At 37.7% G+C, this 26,504-nt stretch overlaps 1 protein-coding gene across 6 annotated transcripts in view; it reads right to left on the bottom strand.

Annotated features, from left to right (window-relative positions):
- Nucleotides 1-26,504, bottom strand: part of Meis1 (Meis homeobox 1) — a 136,465-nt gene that overhangs the window by 5,568 nt on the left and 104,393 nt on the right. For all 6 annotated transcript variants that reach the window (XM_078029105.1, XM_078029102.1, XM_005322079.5 and 3 more), the window contains one exon: nt 19,689-19,765. In XM_078029105.1, coding sequence (XP_077885231.1) covers nt 19,689-19,765 — 77 coding nt within the window. The remainder of the gene's footprint in view (nt 1-19,688; nt 19,766-26,504) is intronic.

Below are 26,504 nucleotides of genomic sequence, written 5' to 3' on the forward strand. Positions count from 1 at the left end.
TTTTCATGGGGGAATTTGCAGAGTTTTCTGGAAACAATGCTAGCCACCATCTTTTCAATTGCAAGAGGGGGAATTTTGTGTAGAGTGAGATGCTCATGAGGGCATCTGTTACCTCTCTGAATTAGCGACACTTCAATCTTATGCTCTCTGAGTTCTTTTTTTGCCATTTTTATCCAAACCTCCCCTACCTTTGGCAAACCCAATTCTATTTTAATGCCCACTATTAAGATAATGAACTGGGATGGCAGCACACCATCAAATGAGAGAATGTCTGGAGTTTATCACCACTAACTCACACTGCTGGGGACTTCAGAGAAATGCATTCCTTGTACAGATTTCTTGGGGTGGCTTTTTCTCTTTATGCAAAGTCTGAGGTCAAGGCAAGGTCACAGCTATACAGTTGTTGAATTTATAATTTGCTTTCTCCAACTCCTACTGAAAACTTATAAACATTTATTAAGACGGTTAAATTACCTTAACCCTCTTAATAATTGATTTTTTGGGGGGGTACTATTGTTTTCATAACCTCTCCAAAAATGGTTAGTCATTGAAATATTAAAAAGTGGCTGACATAAGCTCTCCAAAGTCACACACAAAAGATTCTAACTCTTAAGATCCATTTGTACTGCATAATAAGAATTACATATCAAATACAAAAAATGAAGAGAACATATTAGATTCTGAAATACTAAATTGCTTTTAGTTCCCAACTCAGATTTGAATATATCAAATCTGAAACAGGACATAAAAAAATACAATGAAAAGTTTAATAATGCACTATTAATAATTAAAGTTTCTACCGTCCAGTGTGAATTCTAGTTTGTATGCCTGCCCACTTCAGCGAAGGAAAATAGTTCCTAAAAACCAGGGCTTTTATTTAGACAGGGACAGGTTTTTAAAACAGAAATGCATACTTTATAACATTTTAAGATTCTCAATATCCTGTATCTTCTTATGTTCTTTCATTATCTGAGAAGTAATTAAAATAAATAATGAAACTGGAATCTAACTAAAATGTACACTGTTGGTGCTAACTCTTACTGGCAATATATATCAGTTCCTGTATATGAAGTCCCTGAACTGCTAATAAAAATATTTAAAACACAGATCTACAACAAATTGTGTTGCAAATCAGGTTATCATTATCTTGTATAAACCATGAAAATTGGAATCATGTGAGCAGAAGGTTAGATTAATTCTCCATTCTCATTATAAGCACAGGTGTAGCACAAACACCATGTGAAATAACCAATTAAAATGAAAAAAAAATCTGCTTTTTCATTAGCTGCCTTCACTGCATGACCAATTAGAAAATTATTTAATATTAATATTCTGCATATACCAAAAGTAATTTTCATAGTAACTAACATAGGTAAGAGAGCAAAAAGCCGCTCTTTATTTATGGTACTGTGTTCATAATTTGCAGGAATTCAGTCTTTGAACTATCGTTTTTCAAGTCCCTTTTAAAACATTATATTTGATGGATAGGATTTATACTACTTTCCTAAAAATTGGAAGACATGCTTTTAACAGATGAGGAGCCATGGCTCAGAAAAATTAAATGACTGATTTGAGGTCACATGTTACCCAAGAGAAGTTAATAATTTGTTGAATGACACACAGCTGTCAGGTGGTAGTGAAAGCCCTCCTAAGGCTATGACCTGAACATGGCCACTGCTGTGTCACCCATCTAGACTATTCCAGATTAAATACAGATTAAATACAATCCAGATTATATCTGGATTAAATATGATTCAGATTAAGTATCTAGAAATTAGTTGGTTTTGAGCAACCTTAATGTTGAGTCCAGGAATAAGCATGACTCTGAAAGTCTTGTAGATTGGAACTTTGGTGGCTTCCCTGCTTGTGTATAAAGACCAAGACAAGGCTACTCAAAAAATGATGAAGGGACTCAATTTATCAAAATTCTAAAATTTGTCTTATTCACACTCATGCTTTTAGATTCCCACAGACCAATTCATAATGACCAACTCAGTTTGAGCTGAGCCCAGGACTATTCAAGCCATGAATCATATAAAAATTACAAGTCAGGTTTGGAAAAGCCTTGATAGTTATCGAGTTTGGTCACTATGATTCTCTGCTATGATATCCTTGCCAAGTAGATTCTAGACTGTTGGACTGTTTCTTTTCTATCTTTCCTTTTTTTTTTTTTTTTAATGTGATACTGGGGATTGAACCCAGGGGCACTTCACCACGAGTCACATCTCCTGTCTTTTTGTTTGTTTTGTTTTTGAGGCAGGGTCTTGCTCAATTGCTCAGGGCCTCACTCACTTTTCCAGGTAGGGTTTGAATTTGTGATCCTCCTGCCTCAGCTTCCCTAGCCACTGGGATCACAGGCGTGCGCTACCATACCCGGCTTGATTCTGTTTCTAAAGAACATTCACTATCTTACCTGAGAGTCCAGTCCATCTCTGGGCAAGGCAGGTCATTAGAAGGTCCTGTCTCACTTGATCTAAAATGCTTTTGCAGTACAACTCCTTGGGGTAATTTAAACAATTCTAATCTTACTTCCTTGGGATAGCCTTTCAAATATTTAAACACAGCCAGCATGACCCATAGGCCTTTCCTCCTCGTTTCCCTAGATTACACATCCACAGTTCTTAGAAAGTTCCTCCTAGAATGTGAGTCCTTCTAGTATTTTGAATCCACTCACCACCTGGGCCACTCTCTGCTCAGTTTGCTGAGGTTTGTCTGCTTCCCTCTGAAGGTTTTCAGGGGACAATACTAACCGTACTTATTCTAGGCCTACCCTGGACTCTATGTGGAGAGCAAATACCTACCGCAGTCCCATAGCTAAGAGCCCACAGGTACTTGGTGCTATCTGCTTCTTTGTTTGGTGTCAAAAACTGATACAAGCTACTTATAGTTTATATAGGTGTCAATGTGGGAATCCTTTCATTAAAAAGAGAAAACTACATTAAGAAGTCTACCTAGAACTTCTTATAAGACTTAAAAACAGCATACTACAGGAACACAGCCACATCAGTGTTTATAGCAGCACAATTCACAATAGCTAAACTGTGGAACCAACCTAGATGCTCTTCAGTAGATGAATGGATTAAAAAAATGTGGCATATATACACAATGGAATATTACTCAGCAATAAAAGAGAACAAAATCATGGCATTTACAGGTTAATGGATGGAGTTGGAGAAGATAATGCTAAGTGAAGTTAGTCAATCCCAAAAAATCAAATGCCGAATGTTCTTTCCGATATAAAGAGGCTGATTCATAGTGCTGTAGGGAGGGGGAACAAGGGAGGAATAGATGAACTCTAGATAGGGCAGAGGGATGGGAGGGGAAGGAAGAGGGCATGGGGTTAGAAATGATGGTGGAATGAGATGGACATCATTGTCCAAAGTACATGTATGAAGACACAAATTGGTTTGAATATATTTTGTATACAGCCAGAGATATAAATAATTGTGCTCTATCTGTGTAACATGAATTGTAATGCATTTGCTGTCATATGCAAACTTGAAAAAAGAAAACTTTCATTTAAAAAAATCAACATAATAAAATATTATCAGTACATATACAACTCAGGAAGCTCTCAGAACATTACTGAATTATAATTTCCATACGTTAATAAACGACTCATTGTTTATATGAGGTCATGATGGATGTCTTTCTATGAAAATAACCACGTAGGCAGCAAATAATTTATTTTTTAAAACAACATCACTTTTTGATCTTAACTCCATGTCAACATTTGATTCTCCTTAGGAGATATTCCTCTTGTCCCAGTCTATCTCACATGGACGTTCTCATTGGAATCAAGCTACATATAGCAGAGCTATGTGTTTAAATGGCTTTGGGGGTGAATTCAGATACAAAAACATTTTCCTTCTGGGCAAAGTAATAAAATGGCATTCTTGCTCCTCCCACTATAAGTCAAACTGAGGTCAGTTCCCCCGTCCCTCTATCTGTTTAAATAAACTGGTCCAGCTGTTTGTTTCTAAAATGCCCTTTGACCTTGAGTCTCATCCTCCCTGCTTTTGTGACAGAGTGCTTTACTTTTCATTGTGAAAGAGTCTAAATTGTCAAGAATATTCTAAACACTGAACCAAAAAAAGACTTCACATTTGATGTGAGCTTAGATGAATGTATTTCCTTCTTAAAACACTATCATTTTTAGAAGCACCAGTAAATTAGTTTTCTTACGTGTGTGTGTGTGTGTGTGTGTGTGTACAAATAAATGCAGCATTTAACATATTCAAGCTTGAAAATAGAAGAAATGCTGTTTGTGAAGAGAAGTGAGAGAGGGAAAAAATTCAAATTTGGATACACAATAAAAATATCCTTTTCTAAGAGCCACAGAATAGTTTGAAATAAGATATATATGTGTAAAATACAATCTTAGAGTTTTCCATATTGATAAGCGCTCTCTAAGGAGTTTATTAGTCTGAAGATGTGAGAGAAAACTTACTATTTTACAATCAATATTCATATATAGTATAACAGCCCTTAAAACTCAGATGTAGAATGTCAGGGATACATGACAATGTCACAGTTTTGCTTCTCATTAAAATAAATAGTTGTATACTTTTGTTTAATAGAGTGTAATTCAAATTTGCCATAAACTGGGCTTTTTAAAAAGTAAATATTTTAGTTAAGGTTGCCTTAAAATTAGAAAATGTCTCATTTGTCTTTCCATATCATATTTGGACATGAAGGTTTTTTTTTTTTTTTTTTGAATCATACTATGCCTTGAAAACACGACCTTCATTTTTGACATACTTTTAAGAACTGGACTCCCTCCAATGAAAGGCAACTGATTTAGAAAGAATCCTTGTATTTCTTCTTTAATACAATCATGAATTAGATCAATAGTTCTTCTCACCACCAAACTATCTTCTGTCTCCAAACAAGAAGTTTAGAAAAGAAAGGAAGGGAATGGGTTGACTTTATAGCTTTATTCCATGTCCAAATAAATAGAGATGTGTTTCTTTTTGACTTAGTTGTTTGTCTCAAGTTCTAATAAGTTTGAATGGGGGGGGGAAATCTCCCCAAATCTGAGACCTGAGATCAACTAAAAATTGATTTTTATTCTTTGCATTTTTATAGGAATTTGACAAGGAATATAGGAAGTGAATCTGATTTATGTTTTAAGAAAACATAGGGGCTGGGGTTGTGGCTCAGTGGTACAGCGCTTGTGTAGCACATGTGAGGCCCTGGGTTCAATTATCAGTACTGCATATAAATAAATAAAATAAAAGTCCATTGACAATGAAAAAAATATTAAAAGAAAAAAATTTAAAAAAGAAAGACAACACAGGAAGTACAGGGCATGGTGTCATATTCCTGAATCCCAGCAGCTTGGGAGGCTGAGGCTAGAGGATCATGAGTTCAAAGCCAGCCTCAGCAATTGAGCAAAGCTCTAAGCAACTCAGCAAAACCCTGTCTCTAATGTAAATTATTTATATTCATATATATATATATATATATATATGTGAATATATATATATTTCATAGCTGTATATGAAAAAAGGCTGGGGTTATGGCTCAGTGGTTAAGCACCACTGGGTTCAAGCCCCCTCCCCCGCACCAAAAAAAGAAAGAAAACACAGGAAGTTTTGTTTTATTCTTTCTTTTCTTTACTCACAAATTGTTTATCATTAGTCTTTCTTTTTAAGTGTTTTTCCATTCTGCCAATTCCATTATCTCCTTTCTTTGTCAGTCTTTGAATACTTGAATTGCTTTCTGAGCAAGATCTGATAGAACAGCTTTCTGAAATTGATCTTTTCCTTCAGTGTAGCCTCTACTTCCTGCCCTGGTCCCTTTCCCTGAAACTGGATTACTAAATTCAGTTTTCTTGGGGTTGGGGCTGTAGCTCAGTGGTAGAATGCTCGCTTCACACGTGTGGGAAACTGGGTTCAATCTTCAGCACCACATTAAAATAAAATAAAAGTATTGTGTCCACCTACAACTAAAAGATATTTAAAAAAAAAAATCAGTTTTCTCTTCTTAGGAAACAGAAAGAGCAAGGAGACCATAGCAGGTACCTGCCAGGAGCCAAAATACAAAGTACAGTTCCACAGTTCCACAGGCAACATTTTTCATATGCCTTTTTGCTCTTTAACTCCCTTGTATAATTCCTGTAATACTGAAAAAAGTAAAGAAAAATGACCTGCTCACTTGGTATTCCTAACTTTACTCAGTTCTACTCCTGTGTACTACCCTATTTATGCACTGATGATTAAAGGGAGTCCATATTTAGTTATTTTGGCATGCCACAGCCAACTCAGTAAATCACATAAAATCAAAATGGTTTTGTTTCTAGACAATGATGTGATTCTTTGTCACCCCTATTGAGCTTTGTGCTAACTAGGTATGTGAATGGGTCAGTAGGACAGTGGTCGATGTGGGCTTATCCATCTAAGTATGGATAGATATGATTTTAAAACATCCTTATATGCCCAAGAAGCTAAAATGATAAACTATTAAGAAAAGTTTTTCTTTAACTAGACAGATACATTAGTGGAAATGCCTTCTACACATATGCTATCCATAAAAGACAATTAATTATAGTTGTCTTTGATTGATATGTAGGTATAGTTAGGAATAACTACATATATATTTAAATAATAATAATAAGTAACACCATAGATTTTTAAGTATATTTTAAATAGTGTTAATTTCTGGAAGCATTATTCTTTATTCAGTTAAAAATAAAAGACATAGCTGGGTGTATTGGGGCATGCCTGTAATTCCTGTGGCTCCAGAGGCTCAGGCAGGAGGATCACAAGTTCAAAGCCACCCTCAGCAACTTAGCTAGGCACTAGGTCACTCAGTGAAACCCTGTCTCTAAATAAAATACCAAAAAAAAAAAAAAAAGGTGGTGGGGGGGGTGTGGGCGGGCTGGGGATGTAGCTCAATGGTTAAATGCCCCTGAGTTCAACCCCTAGTTCAACCCCAAATAAATAAATAAATAAAAATTTAAAAACATGCGCATATAATAACTAATACATTTAGGTAATCTCTAAAATACTTATTTTAAAAAAAAAACATTGTTTAGTTGTCAATGAACCTTTATTTTATTTATTTATATGCAGTGCTGAAAATTGAACCCAGTGCCTCACCCATGCTAGGCAAAAGCTCTGCCGCTGAGCCACAGCCCCGGTGTCTAAAATACTTCTTAATTTTAGAATTAAGCCTCAATGAAAAATCTTCAAATACAAAATTTCATATGGGAAGGTAATTATCGAATTCTAGAATTCTGTTCGTTTTCTCTTCCCTGATTTTCCTGGACATAGCCTTTCTTTCAACAGTATCACAGTCATTTAAATAAAACCTTATCTATCTATCTATATTTTTTAAGTCAACATTTCCTAATGACTTGAAGGCATGTTTTATAAACAACCCTTGGGGAAAGAGTTCTAGCTATCTCCCAACTATATCTGTAACTATCTGTTCTTTTAAACAAAAACAAAACAAAACAAAAAAATTAACTGCAAAATCCTATTTTGGAAATCTTCATTGTAGATTTACATTGACTTATTAGACTTAATGATCCATAACGGGCCGGTTTCAGGGTCCAAGTCTTCTACCCTCCCTTTTTCTGTGAAATAAAATTTCATAAAACATGATTTTAAGACACTCAAGAAGGTTGACTCGATCTCAAGTCAAACCTTATGAAATCATGTTTTTGGCACCTTCTTCTAGTTTCTTAACCTCCTCCAGGATCCCACAGTTCCAAGACTGCAATCCATCATCTGTGTGTCTGGAGGTGGGGGAGGAGAATGGCTCTGGGAGGCCAGTAGACAGGACAGGCGAGTGAAGGCACTCAGTTCTCCTCTCCATCCTCTCTAGAAATGTAGTATTAGAACTTGCTCATGTCACAGGAAGCCCACCAGTTAGCAGTATGAGAAGGCTTCCCTTCTCTAGAAGTGATGAAGGTATCTCAGAACTCAAGTCTCCTAGCACAGTTGAGGAAGTCGATTCTATCTAAAAATTTTCTTCAAAGTAGTTAGTGAAAAAATATCACCAGTTAGTTGACAGAGATGATGTAAAATGCTAACAAAAATCTATGCATTATTTTGGACGTAAAGACATTAAAATAACTTTAAAATAATTCATCACTGATTATATGCTACACAAATTTTCTTGAAAACAAATATTATGATTTTTTTTTAAAAACTGGGCTTACTAAAAGATTTAATCTGACCTAAATTCAAAGGAGAGATGGCTCCCTTAGTAGGCCTCTATTTCTTTTGTTACTTCTTGTCACCACCTAGATTATTAAAGCTCTGGGCTCCAAATTTAATGGAATGAGTGGCACACGGAGCATAAGAAATACCCAACAGGTGTCTATTGACAAGCATCAAAATGGCACTTAACAAAAATTTACTTATCTATGATAATCTGCCAAATTTAAGCTTATATAATCTTATTAACATAAGAAAAACAGTAGTTTGTTTAAGTTATACAGATTTTAAATGATTATTAGCACAATATATAAGCAATAGGTTAATATAGCAAATCTTTCTCAGCTAAAATAATATCCACAAAGATTAGATGTGTGTCTCTCTCTTGTTAAATAGCTGAACCATCTTTTCACTGAAATTCTAATTTTCTCATACTCACAAAAAGTCAATAAAATTGCATCTAACTAGACATCCCTCACTGAATAAATATATTTATTTAAAGCAAATCCTAGTTTTCTTGCCACTCTCCACTATAAGTAGAATGAGCAGGTAATTTATCCTCTAAACTAAACACTTTTGAAGGTGAAGGGACACTATTCATGATAATGCCGAGCAGTAGGCATAAAGCATGAATGTCCCTTGGGATGTATGATCATTCTAATGATTATATACTCATTATTTTTTTTAAAAGAAAGTTTGCCCTGAATGATTGGACTTGAAACCCTTGTTGTGTGAGATTGGTGACCAGCTCCTGTATAAGGTGCTATGAGTCCTAAAACCATCTTGGAATTCCTCTGAGCTCTTTCCTTTCTCGAGGATCACTTCCTTTCATTTCTCAGCTCCCCAAGGCTTCACCCACATACCTGGGCCTGGAATCTCCACACAGGCCAAGGGAAGATATCTCAAAATTTAGCTTGTTACCTAATTTTACCTGGTCACAAAATTAATCCATGGAATGGCATAATGAAGATGACTTGAATGGAGGTTTGTGTCTGTTCTTTGGAATGTTCACTGTACGAATGTTTTCAATTTGTAAAACTTTGAGACCAAAGCTCTATGTGATACACACTGATACACAATCTATAGACCCTTTCCACCTCCTGACTAAGATATATGACAAAATGTCTCAAATGAGGACAATAGCACTAACACAAATAACTTCCTCTTGGAACTTGTCAAATCTCTGCCAAGTGCTTATGGCATCTAAGTCACTTTGGGGGAAACTGCATTTCACTGCTGAGTTGCTGAATGTCAGTGTGACTTCCCTTTACTTGGAACAAGCATCACTCATTATCTCAGTTGAAACACTGAGCCTTGGCAGGGACAGTGCAAGTAGTGTCCAGTGTCCAGAGCTGAGTAGGAAGATTGCCACTTGCTGACCCCGGGATCACAGCAGTACTCAGGGGCCGAATTGTGGTAAGCAAGTGACTTAATGTTTACAAAAAGTGCTTTGCACATGGTAAAGCCTAAGACAGAAGTTTGTTGGGATACAACCATTATGATTCTCAAAAAATGGGTAATGGGCCAAAAATTTGTGCACAAATGCTTATAGCAGCAAAAGACAACCCAAATGCTCACCAACCGATGAATAGATAAACAAAATGTGTTATATCCATACAGCGGAACATTGCTCAACCATGCAGAGGAATAAAGTGCCAATAACACATGCTAGAATGTGGACAAAACCTGGAAACATTAAGAAGTCAATGCAATAGGTTGCATATTATATGACCACACTTTTGTGAAATATCCACAATAAGCAAATTTAGAGAGAAAAAAGTAGACTAGTGGTTGCCAGGAGCTGGTGTGGATGGGGATGGAAATATGGGGAAAGGTAACAACTGAAGGACTCAGGATTTCTTTTTAAGGTGGCCAAAAAAAAAAAATTCAAATTGACTATGGAAATGGTTGTATAACTCTGTGAACCTACTACCAGCCACTGAATTGTGCATTTAAAGTGAGTTGTATGGTTTGTGAATTATATCTCATTAAAGCTGTTAAAAATAAATATATACAGGCAGAAAGGATGAAGCACTGAACTGAGAGTCAGTCCTGTCCCCATGCTGAGACTCATCTGTCAAATGCTGCATAAACTCCCACCTAGGATTTGTACTCTATGGTTCTGTGGCACAGAGTGGCTGAAAATTTTAATCCATGCTCCCTTTGATATACTTCAAAATCACAAACTCTTCTGTTACTTGTGACTTCAAAAAAATAGCATGACTTAAAATATAATTTCCAATGTGCTTTTTATATACTGCCTTCACTCAGAATGATTCTGATAGGTGTCTTTTGGTTCTCTGCTCCTTGCTAGCCTCTCCTTGGCCCTGAGGGTGGGAATCCCTGCCATAACCTATTGTACTTTCCTTTCTGTAAACAATACTGCCAGGTGACCAGCCATGAGGGCTGAGATCTAACATCTTTTGGACATGCACAATTCTTTCCATTAGTTTTTTTTTTCAATATCCCAAACCCCTGCCCTTTCCAAGTACATATGAACTCTGACCCAAACTAGGAATCAAATAAAGTCAACCACAGCAGATGTTCCAGTGATAGAGTCCAACAAAACCCTTCATTAGACCAGTCTTCAAATCTGCTGCTTTATATCTGATTCCACATTTTAGAGTAAATACACTGAAAACTTATTCCTTAATCACATGCTGCATTTAACTTTTCTCCCTGGCAGTATACTGTTCCTGGACAAAAGGAAAGTCACTTTGTCAGTATAGGGCCAGATCTCACTGATGACCAAAAAAATTCATTATTGAGCTAAATTACTCAAGAGTCCAAGACCAATAATCCCCATGGACCTGAAAGTGTTAACAAGTTTGAGAAAGGAAATACTTTTTCCTTTCTTCAGGGACAGGATCTAATCTTGTAGACTTGGTTAGTTAAGAAGGCAAAAAGGAAAAGAACTCTCAAGGATGTCAGAGAAGATTTAAGATTTTCTTGTTTGTTTGTTTACTTGTTCGTGTTCAGGTGTCAAGAGCATGATAGAATTAGCTATTTTTCAAACTAATGGATCAAACTAAAAGCTTTGTAAGGAAGAAAATAAAATAGGAAAATTTTTCAATGATTATGAAGGCATTGAACAGGAGAACCCTGTCTTTGCCGAAGATACAAGTATTCATGATGTTGGGTGTTTGTTTTATGCTTCTCTCTCTTTCCTTCTCTTTTGAATATTTTCTTTCCCCTTAGAAATTAAGAATGGAGTAGAAGATAACCTGAGCATCTGCAGAGAACCTGTCATTCACGCACTGGAGCATCGCAGACCAGATCTGAGACAACGTTCACCCTCAGAAACACTTCCTTCCCCTGAGTCTCTGGCTCCACTCCATTTTGGAGAAAATTGTTTTATTCAACAAGGAGGCAACATTTGCCCCATTTTTTTTTTTTTTAATATTTCAGACTGACTCTTTAACCACTCAAATATGCTGTTTTCTGTAGGCGCAGCCTGCAGCAAGATGGTGATGTAAGTGAGAGCTCTAGACGGTCTCTCTGGGCACAACCGAGAGCTTCAATGCTCGCCGGTTAATCACCCAACACCAGCCTCAGCAACTGTTGACACAAAATAGGTGGAGATCAGGTCTGTGCAAGCAGAAAATACCAGAAAGGCAAACTATATGTAAACACACTTAAGACAGATTTGACAAGAACAGACCTAAACCTGACTTGCAGGGAACTCACTACCATCCCCAGCTTGGACGCCCCCAGCTGGGTCTGTTTCCCCTTACAAAGTTCCTTTGAGAAGACAAAGAGTAACATTTTAAAACGAAGATACATTTATGGGAGGCAGTGGAGACATTTGTCCCCTTGATTCACATAGTGTGAGTTTCAAATCTGCTCCTGCATGCAGGATCTATGTAATGTAATACAGTTCTTCCACGTGTACCTGGAGTGGAGCCAAATGAGAGAGAGACGAGGGAAAAAAAAAGAAGAAGAAAAGAAAGAAACATGCACACACGACCACAATTCAAAAAGTTATTTCTCCTGACCTATAAAATGCAGGCAAAGAAGCAAATGGATAATGCTTAAACAGTCTTTTAATCTTATCTAACTGACACCTGACAACCCATTACTTATAGATTATTAATGCACCCACTAAAAAGTTTGTCATGTACAAAATTACTAGAGAAAAAGATTGAATGCCTGAGGAAAAAACAAATTTTGCTGTACAATAACTTCAGAAATTTCAAGCCTATTCTCTGTCATGCCCTTCACAGACTCACAGCACACTGCTAAAAACAACTGATTTATCTTTATTATGCATCCGAAAATGACAGCACACGTGTTTTTCATGTCTTGCGATAATGTTTAATTTCGTCTAGTTTTTATTTTACAGTATGTGATTTGTTTATTTAAGATGAGGGAAAGTAACAACTTTTTAACTAATTTTCCTGTTTGCATCTTTATCAAAGTGTGTGTGTGTGTGTGTGTGAATGTGTGTGTATTTCATTCCTAGGGTAGACCAGGAATGAGATCAGCTTTAGAATATTCACATCCTGCTGGGTGCCCATTGTCACACAGTCTAGAATATTAGCTGAGAGTCTACACTCAACTGTCCTCCATGTCCACTTTAAGACAGAGGAAACTGCTGTCCACGGAGATAAAGTGACTTGAGCAAGGACACGTATCTATCTGGTGAGGAATGGGGACAGCAGAGGAAATGTTTTGACTCCAGCGTCCGTTTCCTTGCTTATTCCCTCCCCTTACTCCCTCTGTCCCCCTGTGTAAATTTCACACTGTCAGGAGGCTTCCAGAATTGCTCCTTAGCCACCTGAGGGTGGGGCAGAGTTAAGCTCCACTTTGACAGTGATGTCCCTCAGCCCTTCACTTCACACGCTCTCTCCAGGTACAAGGGATCAAGTCTTGCTCCATTAGATGGCATGACACTCAGGGAGTTCTCTTCATTTCTTTGACCAAACACTTGTGCTAAGACACTGCAAACAGCAAATCTAATTTAATTCGGATGCAAGAGTCTTGCTGATCCAGGTATCACGTTCAGAGTCAGTCTCCAAGCCGTGCTTTAACTGCCTTGAAAGGAATCGCAGGTATTCAGAAACACCAAGCCTATGGTGAATCAGTCTCCCAACTCACTGGGAGCCCAATTCTCAGCTGTCCTGCAACACCTCCTCAGGCTGCATTGGCTCTATACTTTAGGCATGGAGCTATTTTTTTTGTTGTTGTTCTCCTGAAAAGCTTGAAACTGCCCTCCAATGCTGGCTGGAGAAGAGGCCTTGGTTACATGAATTATACTTGAACTTTCCTAAATCCTCCTTCCCATATCCCAGAACTTCCTGTTTATCTTTCACCTAGACTCAGGGTCCCCAAGGGGAAGGGGCAGGGTTTTCCATCCAGCACAGTGGGCCAACACCTACCCCTTCCTCAGAGGGTTTTCGTCTTTAACAGTATTAAGGACTTGACTTTACACAGTGGGGAAAAGCTCTAAGTAAACTTACGGTGTAAAACTGACAATAAAGTATATTGAATAGTCTGCAGAGTCATTTTCAAAGAGGATTGTTTGCTGGAAATTTTGAAAATCTGCAGACAAAAGCAATGTCTCTGTTGAACTCCTAAAACTCTCTGACATGACAATACCTGAAGGTTTCTAAATTCACAGCTCTTTTCCCTGCAAGCTATTTGCTCAGCTATCCTAATAATACCCTGCCTGTCTGGCGGCTCGCCAGCCCTGTCTCAGGCAATATGCAAGCTAAACATTTTTTGACTGATTTCAATATTTTCTTATGAGCAACTAGACAGTATTTTATCTAGTGAGTATTACTGATTGCTATAATCTAAACCCAGAGTAAGCGCCTGTAAAGGTAATATTATTAGAATTGACACTCAAGGTGAAAAGCAGAGCAATTAACCGAGGCTCGAAGAACAACAACACATTCTGAAATGTTCTGGGGAGTTCTTCTATTTATGCTTCTCCTTCTTTTAAAAATACGGCACCTGTTACTCCATTGATCAATTAAGAAGTCTACTTCAAATGTGGGTTACACTGAAATTCTCAAGGGAAAAAGTGAAATCACCTGCTTAATAAAATTATTTTGTGTGTATGTGTGTGGGCAAGGTTGTAGCATCCCTAGGTGATTTCAAGGCAAGGAAATCACTCTACAGCCCACACTTTCATTTTGTTGAACAGAAACAAGTGACCCAGGGCCTCTGCTTCTTGTGTTCGCACTGGTGTGGCCTTGGTTTTTTTGTTTGTTTGTTTGTTTGTTTGTTTTGTTTTATTTTACATCTGCTCTCCTTGCTTTTGTGTCATGCCTCTGTTTAGCTTTATTGACAAAACGATCTGTGCCTAATGTTTAAACAACATCTGTAAAATGTATTATTAAATTATGCTGGAAGAAAAAGCAGAACAATTCTATGAAACCCTCTGACCCCTATTGATTTTTAGATCACAGAAGTTGAAAGGATAATTTGTGAATGTTTTAACATTTACATCTAAACAGGTACCTGTATTTATAGAATCTTTGATTAGTTATAAAACTATTTGCTACATTATTACCATAACTCAGAAAGAAACCTGACCTTTACCCATCGAATCTGTTTATTATAATGAAAGAGATCCGATTTTTTAAAAATAAGTTTACATTTTTACCTGCCAGAGGCATAAATCTCTAAGGATAACATACTTTTCCCTCCAGTGGTAATAAATGGGAAGTGATGGCTGAATGCTTTGTAGTTTCAGAGGCAATAAATGAAGTAACTAGGAAAATCTGGTGTGTACCCTAAATCTAAGAACTGTGGAGAGCAATAGTTCTGCAGTGTCATATCAGATGTTAGGATGCTACCTGGAGTTTTATATGCCTTGTTGTGGAGAGTGATTTTTCTCTTGACATACATACTGTATTTCACCTATACTATATATTTTGCACCTAAAACCCATATCAGATCATAAAAGGATAATCATTTAATATCAGGCCTCACTGGAAGAGTGTTCAGATGTAAACAAAGAAACTATAAAATTTATTCAGTGCACCCTAAGCTAGAGCTCTGCAGGTACCACGTGTCTGTGGTATCCAGCAAGTACCAGTACAACCACACAGCCTAAGTTATCATCACAGCAAATCCCCAGGTTTGCAACGCTGGACTCAAAAGATATAAGGCAGGTTTCATTGGACCATGCTATACTCATATTTTCAAAATAAAAAATAAATTTGGTCAATTCAGGAGGTAAAAAAGAATGAAGTATTGAATCTGTGTGTGTGTTTATATTTTCTTTAAAGTTTACCAAAATATCAAGACCTAAATAAGTATCTAATCCTCAAATTCAAGATTTTCTACATAAATGACAAAAATGTCTGAATATTGTGTTCACTGCTATATAACAGAAGTATTTATCACAACTATAACAATGAAAAAACAAAAGCCCTGAATTCTACCATTTACCATTTTTTAGATAAAAAAAGGAAAATACATAAATGTCTGACGCATGTTACATTGAAAAAATGATTATGCTTTAAATCTCAGATTACCACATATTTAAGGTTGAAATATTTAGGCAATTAGTTAGGGAAGCTGATGTTTTTGGAAAAGCATGCCTGGACCTCAGATAAATGAGATAATTTTGGTAAAAAAAAAAAAATTTACCCAAATTATTTTCATAATTGCCTCAATTCTCAAAAAAATAATGTAATGGCATAACTGGTCCTACAATGTCTCATCCAATAAATTTCACATTCCATCTTAAGACCCAAATGTCTTTGGTACTCATGCCAACTGTTTTAAGATTCCTTCTGTTTTTATTCTGATGGGACCAAATATGATTTGTCACAATTATTTCCTTATTTTCATTTTATTTATATATTTTTTGACATCAAGTATTGAACCCAGGGGTGTTTAATCACTGAACAGCACCCCCAGTCCTTTTAACTTATTTTTTTATTATTTAGAGACAGCTCCTGAGTTGCTTAGGGTCCCCCGCTAAGTTGTTGAGGTTGGCTTTGAACTCGATCCTCCTGACTCAGCTTCCTGAGCAACTGGGAATATAGGCATGCACCACTGGGCCTGGCTCACGATTCTCTTTGACTCCAAAAAATTATTTTAATTAATCAATCTGTCTTGTGATTTTACACTGAAATTCTCTTTTGCCCTTTACCTGGCCAATCCCATCTACTTTATCCTTAGTCCTCTACAGCAGGAGGTAGCACATGTCACTTATGCCAGTTAAAGAAGGTAAAATAAGTTCAGTGATGGAGTAAAGAACCATTACAACCCATCAAACTTCTTGTCTCATTTTCGGTCACAGCTTAACTTAAAAACCACATCATCCAGAGGTTCTATGACAAGCTAACAAGTCGACATGAGTTTATATTTTTTACTTACATATTGTGTATTTCAATACATTATGTTGCTGCCAATAATTACGACTGATCTACACCCAACCTGCCCTTCAGCATTTTATGAAATCTCATCAACAGTGACTCAGAGTTCATACAAAAATGTACATGTGTGTTAACAAGTTTTAGGGAATCCAAGAAGGAAGACACAAATGTTTTAAAAGTTGTGTCTATATGAAATAAAGGGAAAACACTAAAACACTGGTGATGATTTTTTAAAAATACATTAATTCTAGAGGAAAATAACATCATGGAGTGATGCTCTGTACAGGAATAAAATGTTTACAAGCTCTCAAAATAGATTTGTATGATTTTATTTTTTGGGTCCAGGTGGGGAGGGAAGCGGGGTACTAGGGATTGAACTCAGGGGCACTCAACCACTGAGCCATATCCCCAGCCTTATTTAGAGACAGGGTCTCAATGAGTTGCTTAGTGTCTCACTTTTGCTGAGGCTGGCTTTGAACTTGTGGTCCTCCTGCCTCAGCCTCCCAAGCCACCGGGATTACAGACATGCACTACTGCCTATAAAAACCATACGAATTTTTGGCAATACAATAAAGTAAAAAAGATAACCACCCCTCAGTTTCTCTGATCTTCAGTCTCCAGATAGGGCAGTTTAAGATTCTCTGAGATCTTTGGTTTCAAAATGGTGCCATCTGGGTTTCCCCATTTTTGCATCACATTTCCTACTTTATGTTTAAAGAAAAATAAATCTATTACCAGCTCCTTAGAATAAGAAGATTTAGATGAAAATTAACAAAACATTAAAAAATGAAACATAGGGATGCCATTATTCACCACACTTTAGAAAGGCAATCTCTCTGACATCTTTTGGTTATTTGAAGGACATTTCTCTACAGCAGAACCAAGTTATTAAGGGTTAAAACGATGGCCAAATGTGAAGGCGGTGAGGTGGAAACAAGGGTCACTTCCAACTCCAGAAAGGACAAGGAGGGAGAACACAGTGTACAAAGTGCCAGGTAAGCACAGAATTGCATTATGTCCCAAATAACTAAGTAAAAGCAATTTTTTAAAGTTATGTCTGCACCAAATTGAGTATGTTTAAAGCCTGCAAACAAGGCTGGGAGGTAGCATAGTAGTAGAGCACCTCCCTGTTGTATTAAAGGCGCTGGGTTCAGTCCCCAGCATGGCAAAAATAAGTAAAGTATGCATATACTTTGAAAAAATATTTTGTAGTAGGTGTTATATCTTTTTTTAAAGTTTTTTTTCCCTCCTCTCTCTTTTAATTATGAAACAGGAAGTCCAGTTACGATCACAGACTGGTTGAGACGTGTTGCCCCCTCCACCCATCCAAGATTGTGCATCAAATCTAGGAAAACGACAGTCCATACACATTACCTGAAATCACACGAATGCCTTCTTGCCCCTGAGTTCACAGGAAATATCCTCTAAGATGGTCTGCCCAGAGAAAGCAACTTGTAATGGAATCTAGGCTCTGGTAACTATGTTATGGAAGGAGTTTGCTAGCAACCATGAGGAGGAAGAGAGATGGCATGTAGTGATAGATCACCTGGAAGGCAGCTCTCCAGCGTTCTTTAATTAGAGAGCTCACCCTGCCACTCCTTTCCCCTTAAACAAGAACATTTCCCAGGGAAATGTAATGTTTGTAGAGCCTCCATTGTGTGAAGACCACCTCACCATCAGTGTGAATTGAAAAAGAGGTGAGTTGAAGTGGGTCCATAAAATTGATGGTCTCCCATTTAATACCAGCCAGATACCTCTGAAAGACAAGTCCAAAAATGCACACTGAACAGTCTTGAAATAGCAGGTGAAAATAGGCAAACCGAAAACCTCAGCAACAACACAACCCCCAGTGAAGCTTATGGACATAGTGTGCCTTTGGTGGGTTCCCTCTCCACTGACTAAAAGCGCTGCAAAAATTGATCTCTCAAGGCTGCGGTAAGGTCGTAGAAATTGATAACCCTTACAAGCAATGCTTGTGTGAGTCTGTCTGTGTCTTGCAGATAGTGCACTTTGTAAATTAATCCTCCAAAGGCAAATATATTGTAAGTAGCTTGTTATCTCTAAAATACTAAATTGAAGAATACATGGGATTATATTGACAGAAATTACATTTTCTGTAATGGGGTTTAATATATCTGAAATCTCTCCCAAAGGCACCCAGGCTCTCTAACAGGGTAGGGTCTGTTCATTTAGGTGCAATGGACATCAAGAACGAATTTATTCACCAAAATGGATTAGGCCATGTAATCAGAGATTCTGTAATATTAATCTTTGACACTTATGGAACAGAAAGAAATACTTCTGTCTTCGACTGGCATTCCCAGTTCTCCCCTTTCCCAAACCAGGCTTTGGGCCTTTTCTGGATTTTACATCAAAGAGGATAAGGTTTCGCCACCATAAACACTAATCTAAAAATATTAGGACAATTAATTAGATACACTTAGTTGTAGGGGATATTGGATTTCAATACCCTTCAAATATGACACTAGGCCTGGGTGATTATATGAAACCTGGCTTTCAGCACATTCACAAAGGGTAATAAATCATACTTTCTCAAAGCCTGGTTGCCACATCACCATATATTAAGTCAGAATATTGTTGTCTGGTACTTGGTGCACAATCCCAGCTTTGCCCCAAATCAGGAATTCACCCCTAATTTAGAAATAGTATTGCATAGTCCTGAGACACATCAGGTTTTGAATAGCTTCAGAGTAGCAACACAATTTCTCCCTTTTAATATTTGGGAGATAAGAGAATAGGGAGACCACCCTTGACCATGTAACAAATTCTAAACGAATTTGGTTATTCCATGAATTTAAAACTGACCGATAGGTGATGGTGGGTTTTCGTGTTTCGTAGAAAACAAGATGATACCACTCTATCGATTATCCTTAAGGGAAAAAGAGTCAAAGAGAGCCAAACGTTATCAGGGCCATCTTGAATGTGAGTTAAACACAGAGTCATCCCACGCATAAAACCTGTCAAGGTATACAAGAGGTGGAAGGCAAAACACTGTTTTATTTTCCATACTAGAAAGTGTTCTCACATATCAGTCAACAGTTTGTTTTCACCTTTGGCTCAACAAGCTGCAGAGGCTGGGTGTGGCTTCTCAATGCAAAACATTAGCTGCAGGTTGCCAAAGGGGGAAACAGATTGTGTGTAAACACAAGGCCAGATTGCTTACCAATTGTTCACTTGCAGGATGGTGAGTCCTGTGTCTTGGGCCAGTTGCTTTTTCTGTTCTTCAGAAGGGTAAGGATGCTGAAAGGGAACAAAAAGGATATGTGTACATCAGGCAATATTTAGGCCATTCAGTCAATAACCTAAGTGTCTAGTGAAGTCTATAATTAAAGGTAAAAATGCTGAGGTGTGTCACTCTTATTAATGGAATACTACATCATCTAATTAATGGCAGTAAAAGACAAGCCAATTACAAAGATTAGTGAAGTGTATAAATAGCTACTTAGGATACTTCCAGAACCTTGATACTGAGTTGATCCTTTAACAAGTTTATTTGTTGCAAACAGAAAGTTTAGTGTGATATTCACTACATTTTATAGCATTAAAATAAGGACAAGAGTTTTTTTTTTTTTTTTTAACCATCTACAAGTGTATCATATCCTGGTTAAACCCTTTCATTGAACCATGGAATTCTGAGGAAGCATTTTGACCAACAATCTGCTGAGGTTCCAGCACTAAGTTGACATTCTCCCTCTAAGATACCACATTGCCGTATGCAAATAGCAAAATCAAAGTAGATGTATTTTGTTTAAATCACTTTTCATTTTAGCTCTTCAGCAAAGCACAAACAAAATTTATCCCAAGTTGGTTTCCATGTCTCAATGTTGACACATGCTAGGGTTCTACACATAGACCAATGCAAGGTCAAAGATCAGCATATTTTGCATGCTAACAACAAACCCAGTTATGTTCCTCACAAGGTAGAGTGGATAAAGAAGTACAACAGGATTCAATAAGAAAATGAAATTCATCCCTTCTCATAAGAATGTTTGGAATGCTACTGAAACTAGCTTTGGCAAAAACACTTTTTATTCAATAATCAAGTATATCTAAATTTTCAATACACATTTCTAAAAAGTCTGGGAGAATCACTGAGGATGTGGTTTCTGCCCATGGAGACACTGACTGACTTGAAATGTGGCTTCCCTAGGAATTCTCCATAGATAAAATTGTTCTGAGAGTCAACCCTCTATTCCATTATGAATGGGAAAGGGCACCCCCACAACCCTTAATTTAACTATCTGTGCCATGGAAACTAAATTCTGGTCTATTGAATGCTAATTAACATAGCTTTTAATCTCATTAATAATGTCTGATTAGATGCTAAAAAGACTTGTTAATGACCACTTCAATGCTCTTATATGTAAGTTTAAATATGTTCTGTATCTATACACGTGGGATACGTTTGTGGAGAGCAGAGATATAGCAATTTTTCCCATAAGCATTGTCTTTGATTGTCACTTAATCAATAAATACACAATTAGAATAAGGCCTTGCTTTCATGGACTTTAGTGCCTTTCTCTAAAGAGCTTCAAGTATATTACAGACAGGATGGTAATTAATCCCCATTATAGTCCTTTGAGTGACATAAATGGAATCTATCATTCCTCTTGTTTTACAGGTGAGGAAACTGGCCAAGCACAAGGGATGGCCCACAGCAGACAGGGGTCAGCGATATTTCCTCCTTCCCTTCCAGAGTTTAAATCCCACTATGACCAAAGGATGTGGCAAATACCTTGCATAATCCCCATACATGTCCCCTGTTCAAAGACCTCCAGACTGCTTATCACAGCCTGCAAGACGGCCACCATGCAGCGCAGCCCACCTCCCTCGGATCTTATTGCTTTCTTCTGACTCCTGTCCCTCCCCTTTGCCCACCCACACCATCTTCTTACTGTTATATTCAAAATGCCAAGCTTCTCCCTGTCACTCAGGCTCCTTTCTGGATGTCACTCTCAGGGCTCCACTCCCACTCTTCATCTCCCCACCTCATCTTCTCACATCAAAATTTTCTTTATTTCCCTACTAGCAGGTGAAACACTAGTTTTAATTATTTGCTTCCTTGTTGGAAGGGTTCTCTTCCCACTCCTTTACCAACTCTAAACCATTTTTCTTCCTTCTCTACTATCCTCAAAGCCCATATTTGTACTTAATAGGAAATCAAGAAATAGCTGTAGAACCAGGAGAACAGCTATAACATACCAAGATACACAGACACTCTGCATCCAAGTGCAACACCTAAACACATAAGAAGATTTCTTTCAAAGCCCACAAAAAGTATAAACAACCCACCAGGCACAGTGGCACATGCCTATAACCCCACCAACTCAGGAAGCTCAGGCAGGAGGATAACAAGTTCAAGGTCAGCCTCAGCAACTTAGAAAGGCCCTAAGCAACTTAGCAAGACCCTGTCTCAGAATAAAAATTTAAAATCCCCAATGGGGATGTGGCTCAGTGGTAAGGGGCCCTTCAGTTCAATCCCTAGTACCAAAATAAATAAAGCAAAGTATAAATAATCTAATTTGAAATCCATGACACTATTTTATTTGCTTCTTTCCTGAAAGTGTTATCGACACATTCTCTTCAAAATAAAAGCATACAAAACTCATATGAGGCTCAGATTGTAGGTGACAATGACCCTACTCAACATAATACTGGCCATTGTAGGCAAAAATCTCATCACTAGAAACTGAGTTACAAGCAACCCGTTACCCTCAGGTTTAAAACACAGTTCCTACTTGTATAACAGTTCACTACACAACAAAAAACAAATGAATATCTTATCCTATGAACAGAATACTGTGTTATAATTTGATATATAGTAGTTATATCTCTATGCTAGTTGAATGATTGTACATAATATAAATGACCCCATTAGGTTGTATACATTATGGTGCCACTTACTGACTGTGCGTCTTTGAACAAAGGACAACTTTTCAAACCCTTGATTCTGTTCCCTGGAGTTCTAAGATCCATCAAAAGTTACTCACACTAGCAGTTCTTACAGTATTACCCAAAACTAATTATAAAGTGAATTTTGAAATATGCAAATCTTAACATCTAGCTGTTGGCAACTATTTTCCATATGAAGTTGTAGACATGCAGACAATTTCTAATCTGTAATATTTTCTGTAATCCTATACGCTTACAGTTTTCCAGGTCCTATGGAAATTCCTTTCAGTGATTTTTTTTTTTCAAGAGTCAACAGTCCCTCTTCAGAACAGCTGGAAAGCAATGCCTTTTGCCCCATCTGATTAGTTGTGTCTTAATGTTATGACCAGAACTGGATAAAAATTAATATGTATGCCATTTATCTTTAGTTACTCTGAAAAATCGAGAATTGTCACAGTAATTTATTTGTCCTGTGTTTCCAAGAGAATTTCGCATGCCTGTTGGCGAGCGAGTTTTACATACATTCTTATAAAGCAGACTGAGTTCACATTCTCCTTATGCAAGTGGTGTCGGGAACATTCTCTCTGGATCATTAAAATCATCAAAGAGTAGGAACTTGGCTCTCAAAATTTCAGAGCAAATTTCAGTTCTTTCTTTTTTTCCACATCATGTAGTTTCTGATTTCATAATTTATCATAAAATGAGAAAGGTCTATCTTCTTTTTCCCTCTGTCACTTTTCATGTGATCTGATTTTAAGTAATTGGAACAAACTGTGTCTAATTTCATGCAGTGTAATTGCTAGGCAGCCTCAAGCTATGGAGGAGACCCAGCACTTTGTCTCCATTAAGCAATTTTCAGTTGTTCATATATATATATATATATATATATATATATAATATTTTTTAAGATATCTATGAAGAAATGAATGAGTTTGAACAAAATTAAATTCAAAATAATTTGGTCACTGCTAAGTGAGGGGAGGACAAAGGTATCAACAGAATGTCTAAGCCCTGGTCTAAGGTAACTCAACTGAATGTTTTCTTTTTCTCATAGTTCCTGGCCTGTCCCACAAACTTTCAATTCCCTGGAAAAAATCTATAATTGCTCAAATCACATGAAAGCCATGACTTCACATAGCTAATCCACAAAAATTCACTAAGAAGTAGGTTTTAAAACTGAAACCCAATATGTTTAAATGTCTTAAATCCTATGCATCTTTACTAGATAAGCTTTTGGTGGACTCTATGAGCTATTCCTTTGTAGACTTTTTTAAAAAAATGACTTGACAAAAACCCAACACGCCACGGGCAAGACCGCTGTAAAAACATTCAAAGCCCCGCTGCGTTCCACCCACAGGGCTGGGGAGGCCATGCAGCAGGCATTGGCAAAGGCAGGCATTTTGCAAGAAACAAAAAGTGATCCCTGAAAAGGGCCATTTTAGGGAGAACCTGGGAAATCCATTCCAAAACACGGCAGCGAAGGGCCACGTCACCCTTGCCATTTTCCTGCAAACCTTTGCTTTATGACATCTCCATGGCAAGGACACTCGCTTAAGAAAGAGCAGTAGGTTCTGGTGAGGGAAAGACTTATTGCACTTGCCTGATATACCAATCAACCTCATCACTCTGGGATATCAGAGTAAATTTGACCACAGTCCAATAGACAGTGAGGGAGGCCTGTCTTTGTTGTGTACATTAACCTCATGCCATTATCTCTTAAAAGCTTAATTATTTGCAAACAATTGATCAAGAGGGGAATTTGAGAAAGGATATGTAAGGGCCACTGGGAGACCTGCAAGGCATTAAGAGAGCAAACAAAATTACCTTTAGATCTTACAATAAGAATTAACGATTGAGGGGGGGGGGAGCTAGGCATCCCGGTAGCTGCAAGGGTTCTGTCTCGAGTGTTTCCCATTTGATCTGCATTAACACCTCAGGAATGAGGGAAAGCCATAAAACAGTGATTATGTATGGTTAAAGCTGACCCTCCCTTCTAGCATTAAACCTGCACACGTGGATCAGGCTGGTTTCACCGGGGAGAGAAGGGAGGCTGGACTCCAAGGGTATAAGTGGCTTGTGGGCCGTGGAACCCCAGCGGACAGGAAGAACTCACAAAGTGATCATCACTCTTTCAATAATCAACACCCTGGCTTCTAAAGCGTGTGACACTCTTTACGTGTTTCTGGATCTACAGGATAACTTCCAATAATGACCCAGTATGGAGTGATTGCCTAAAAACCCCAAGAAAGCATAAAATGGCCCCTAGTATATGTTGTGCCCTGACTAATAGAAATAAAGAATATTAAGAAGAAAAAAAAAAAGCCAAAATGAGCTTTGGTGAAAGTTAAGTCAGAGCTGTCATTTTACTGGGCACAAAGGACAGAAAGTGACAGAAAGAAAACGGCAACTTTCTAAAGAAAGCTATCTCAGCACAATGTTTTATTTGTTGAGGTTGGCGCGAGAGAGGAGGTACTGATGTGGGTTATCTGGTATTTACGAGTTTACAATACCTTGGAAGAAAATTTATTTATTTAAACAATCGAGCTGACTTTTCCAGAGGAGCATCAATGGGGAAAGAGAGAAACTCTAGAGTACACAACAGATGGAAAATGTCCAGCCTTATATCTTAACAACATCCTCGCCCAAATGCACTCCTTTCATCAAAATGTCCACCCCTGGCTGCAAATGCGGATGCCAAGACAGTGATGAACTTTATCTTATCTACCCTGGTAACCAAGTTTCAATAACGTCCCCTCCCTCACAGCCTTGCCCACTCCAACAGCACATTGTAATGGCAGCAGAAAATTTGAAAATAATCCTGTACAGAGCTCTCGGGTGAGATAATGGAAGGCTACACTGCCCCTTCTCAAGCCTCAGATTAGTAATTTCTTGTGACACAGCAGTGCCTCTATACCGAAACTGCAAAACAGCTATAACAAAGCAATAGAGGTGGAAGCAATTTTCAAGCAAAATGTTACATGCTATACTTTAAAAGGTATGGGAATAGGTACCGGAGGAGCCGATCTAACAGGAGGAATTATGGCAACTGTCCAATATAAGCCTTATCAAGGCAATGTTCTGTTGGTTGGCTGAATATGTTGGAAGAACAATTTCGGAACTTCTTTTATCCTTTTTCCTCCAGCCCTATGCCTCCTCCACAGCTAAGTTTAATGCATTAATATAAGTTGACCTTGAGCTAAACTCTGGTATGTGATGGAGAGATACTCCCTTTAAGAGAAAAAAAAAAAAAAAAAGAAAAAACCACCATATGGCTTTTAACCATTAGGTCTCTGTGCCCCTTAAAAACTTTTAAGTTTTTGTCTGTGGATCTAAATTAAAATACCTAGCTATATATTTGAGCTTCCGGAAGATAGGCAGAAATCTGCTAGCCAAATATACTCATATTTGTTTAATCTGATTTTTTTTTTTTTGCCTATGGAAACTTCTCTCACTTTAAACTTGCAGCCATTTCCCCCTTATGCATTGACTATGAATAGCTTACACTGTGACAATTACATTGATCTAGGATACTTTTTTTCCTTTAAAAAAAATCCATAATGCTTCCCTATTGTCTTTCAGCTTTATGAATTAGTTTGACTGTTTCCATGAATGCTTTTTTGTCTTCTGACTGCACATTATCAAAGAGACACTTTGTGCCTCCCATTTGCATTACAAAAGCAGTGCACCGTGCAGTGGAAGAACATAGCCTGAATGCATAGTAGTTTGAGTCCTGCATCCTCACACAGGCCCGAATCAAAAGAAGACCGAAGGGCGGCAACATAGCTGCTGGTTGAGAAGCCAAACATGTTTGGAGCATCATCAGTGGGGTCACAGAATTTCGACCTGTTTTTTTTTTTTTTTTTTTTAATTCTCCCTCAGCACCCCCAGACTGCCTAGCTGCTCAGGACTCAATGTGCTCCATTTATTGCTTAGCACTAGCTTTTTCTGAAGACCAGCGGAGTCATTCTGCAGACAGCCCTGACTTCTTGTGTATCCAGCAGCGCTTTACAGGAAGTCGCCAGTGGAGGCGTGCAAGTAGGAAAGTCATGTAGGAATTTGTAGACTTGATCTTATCACGTGGAAATGA

The sequence above is a fragment of the Ictidomys tridecemlineatus genome, chromosome 12 (assembly GCF_052094955.1).
Source record: "Ictidomys tridecemlineatus isolate mIctTri1 chromosome 12, mIctTri1.hap1, whole genome shotgun sequence".
Lineage (NCBI taxonomy): Eukaryota > Metazoa > Chordata > Mammalia > Rodentia > Sciuridae > Ictidomys > Ictidomys tridecemlineatus.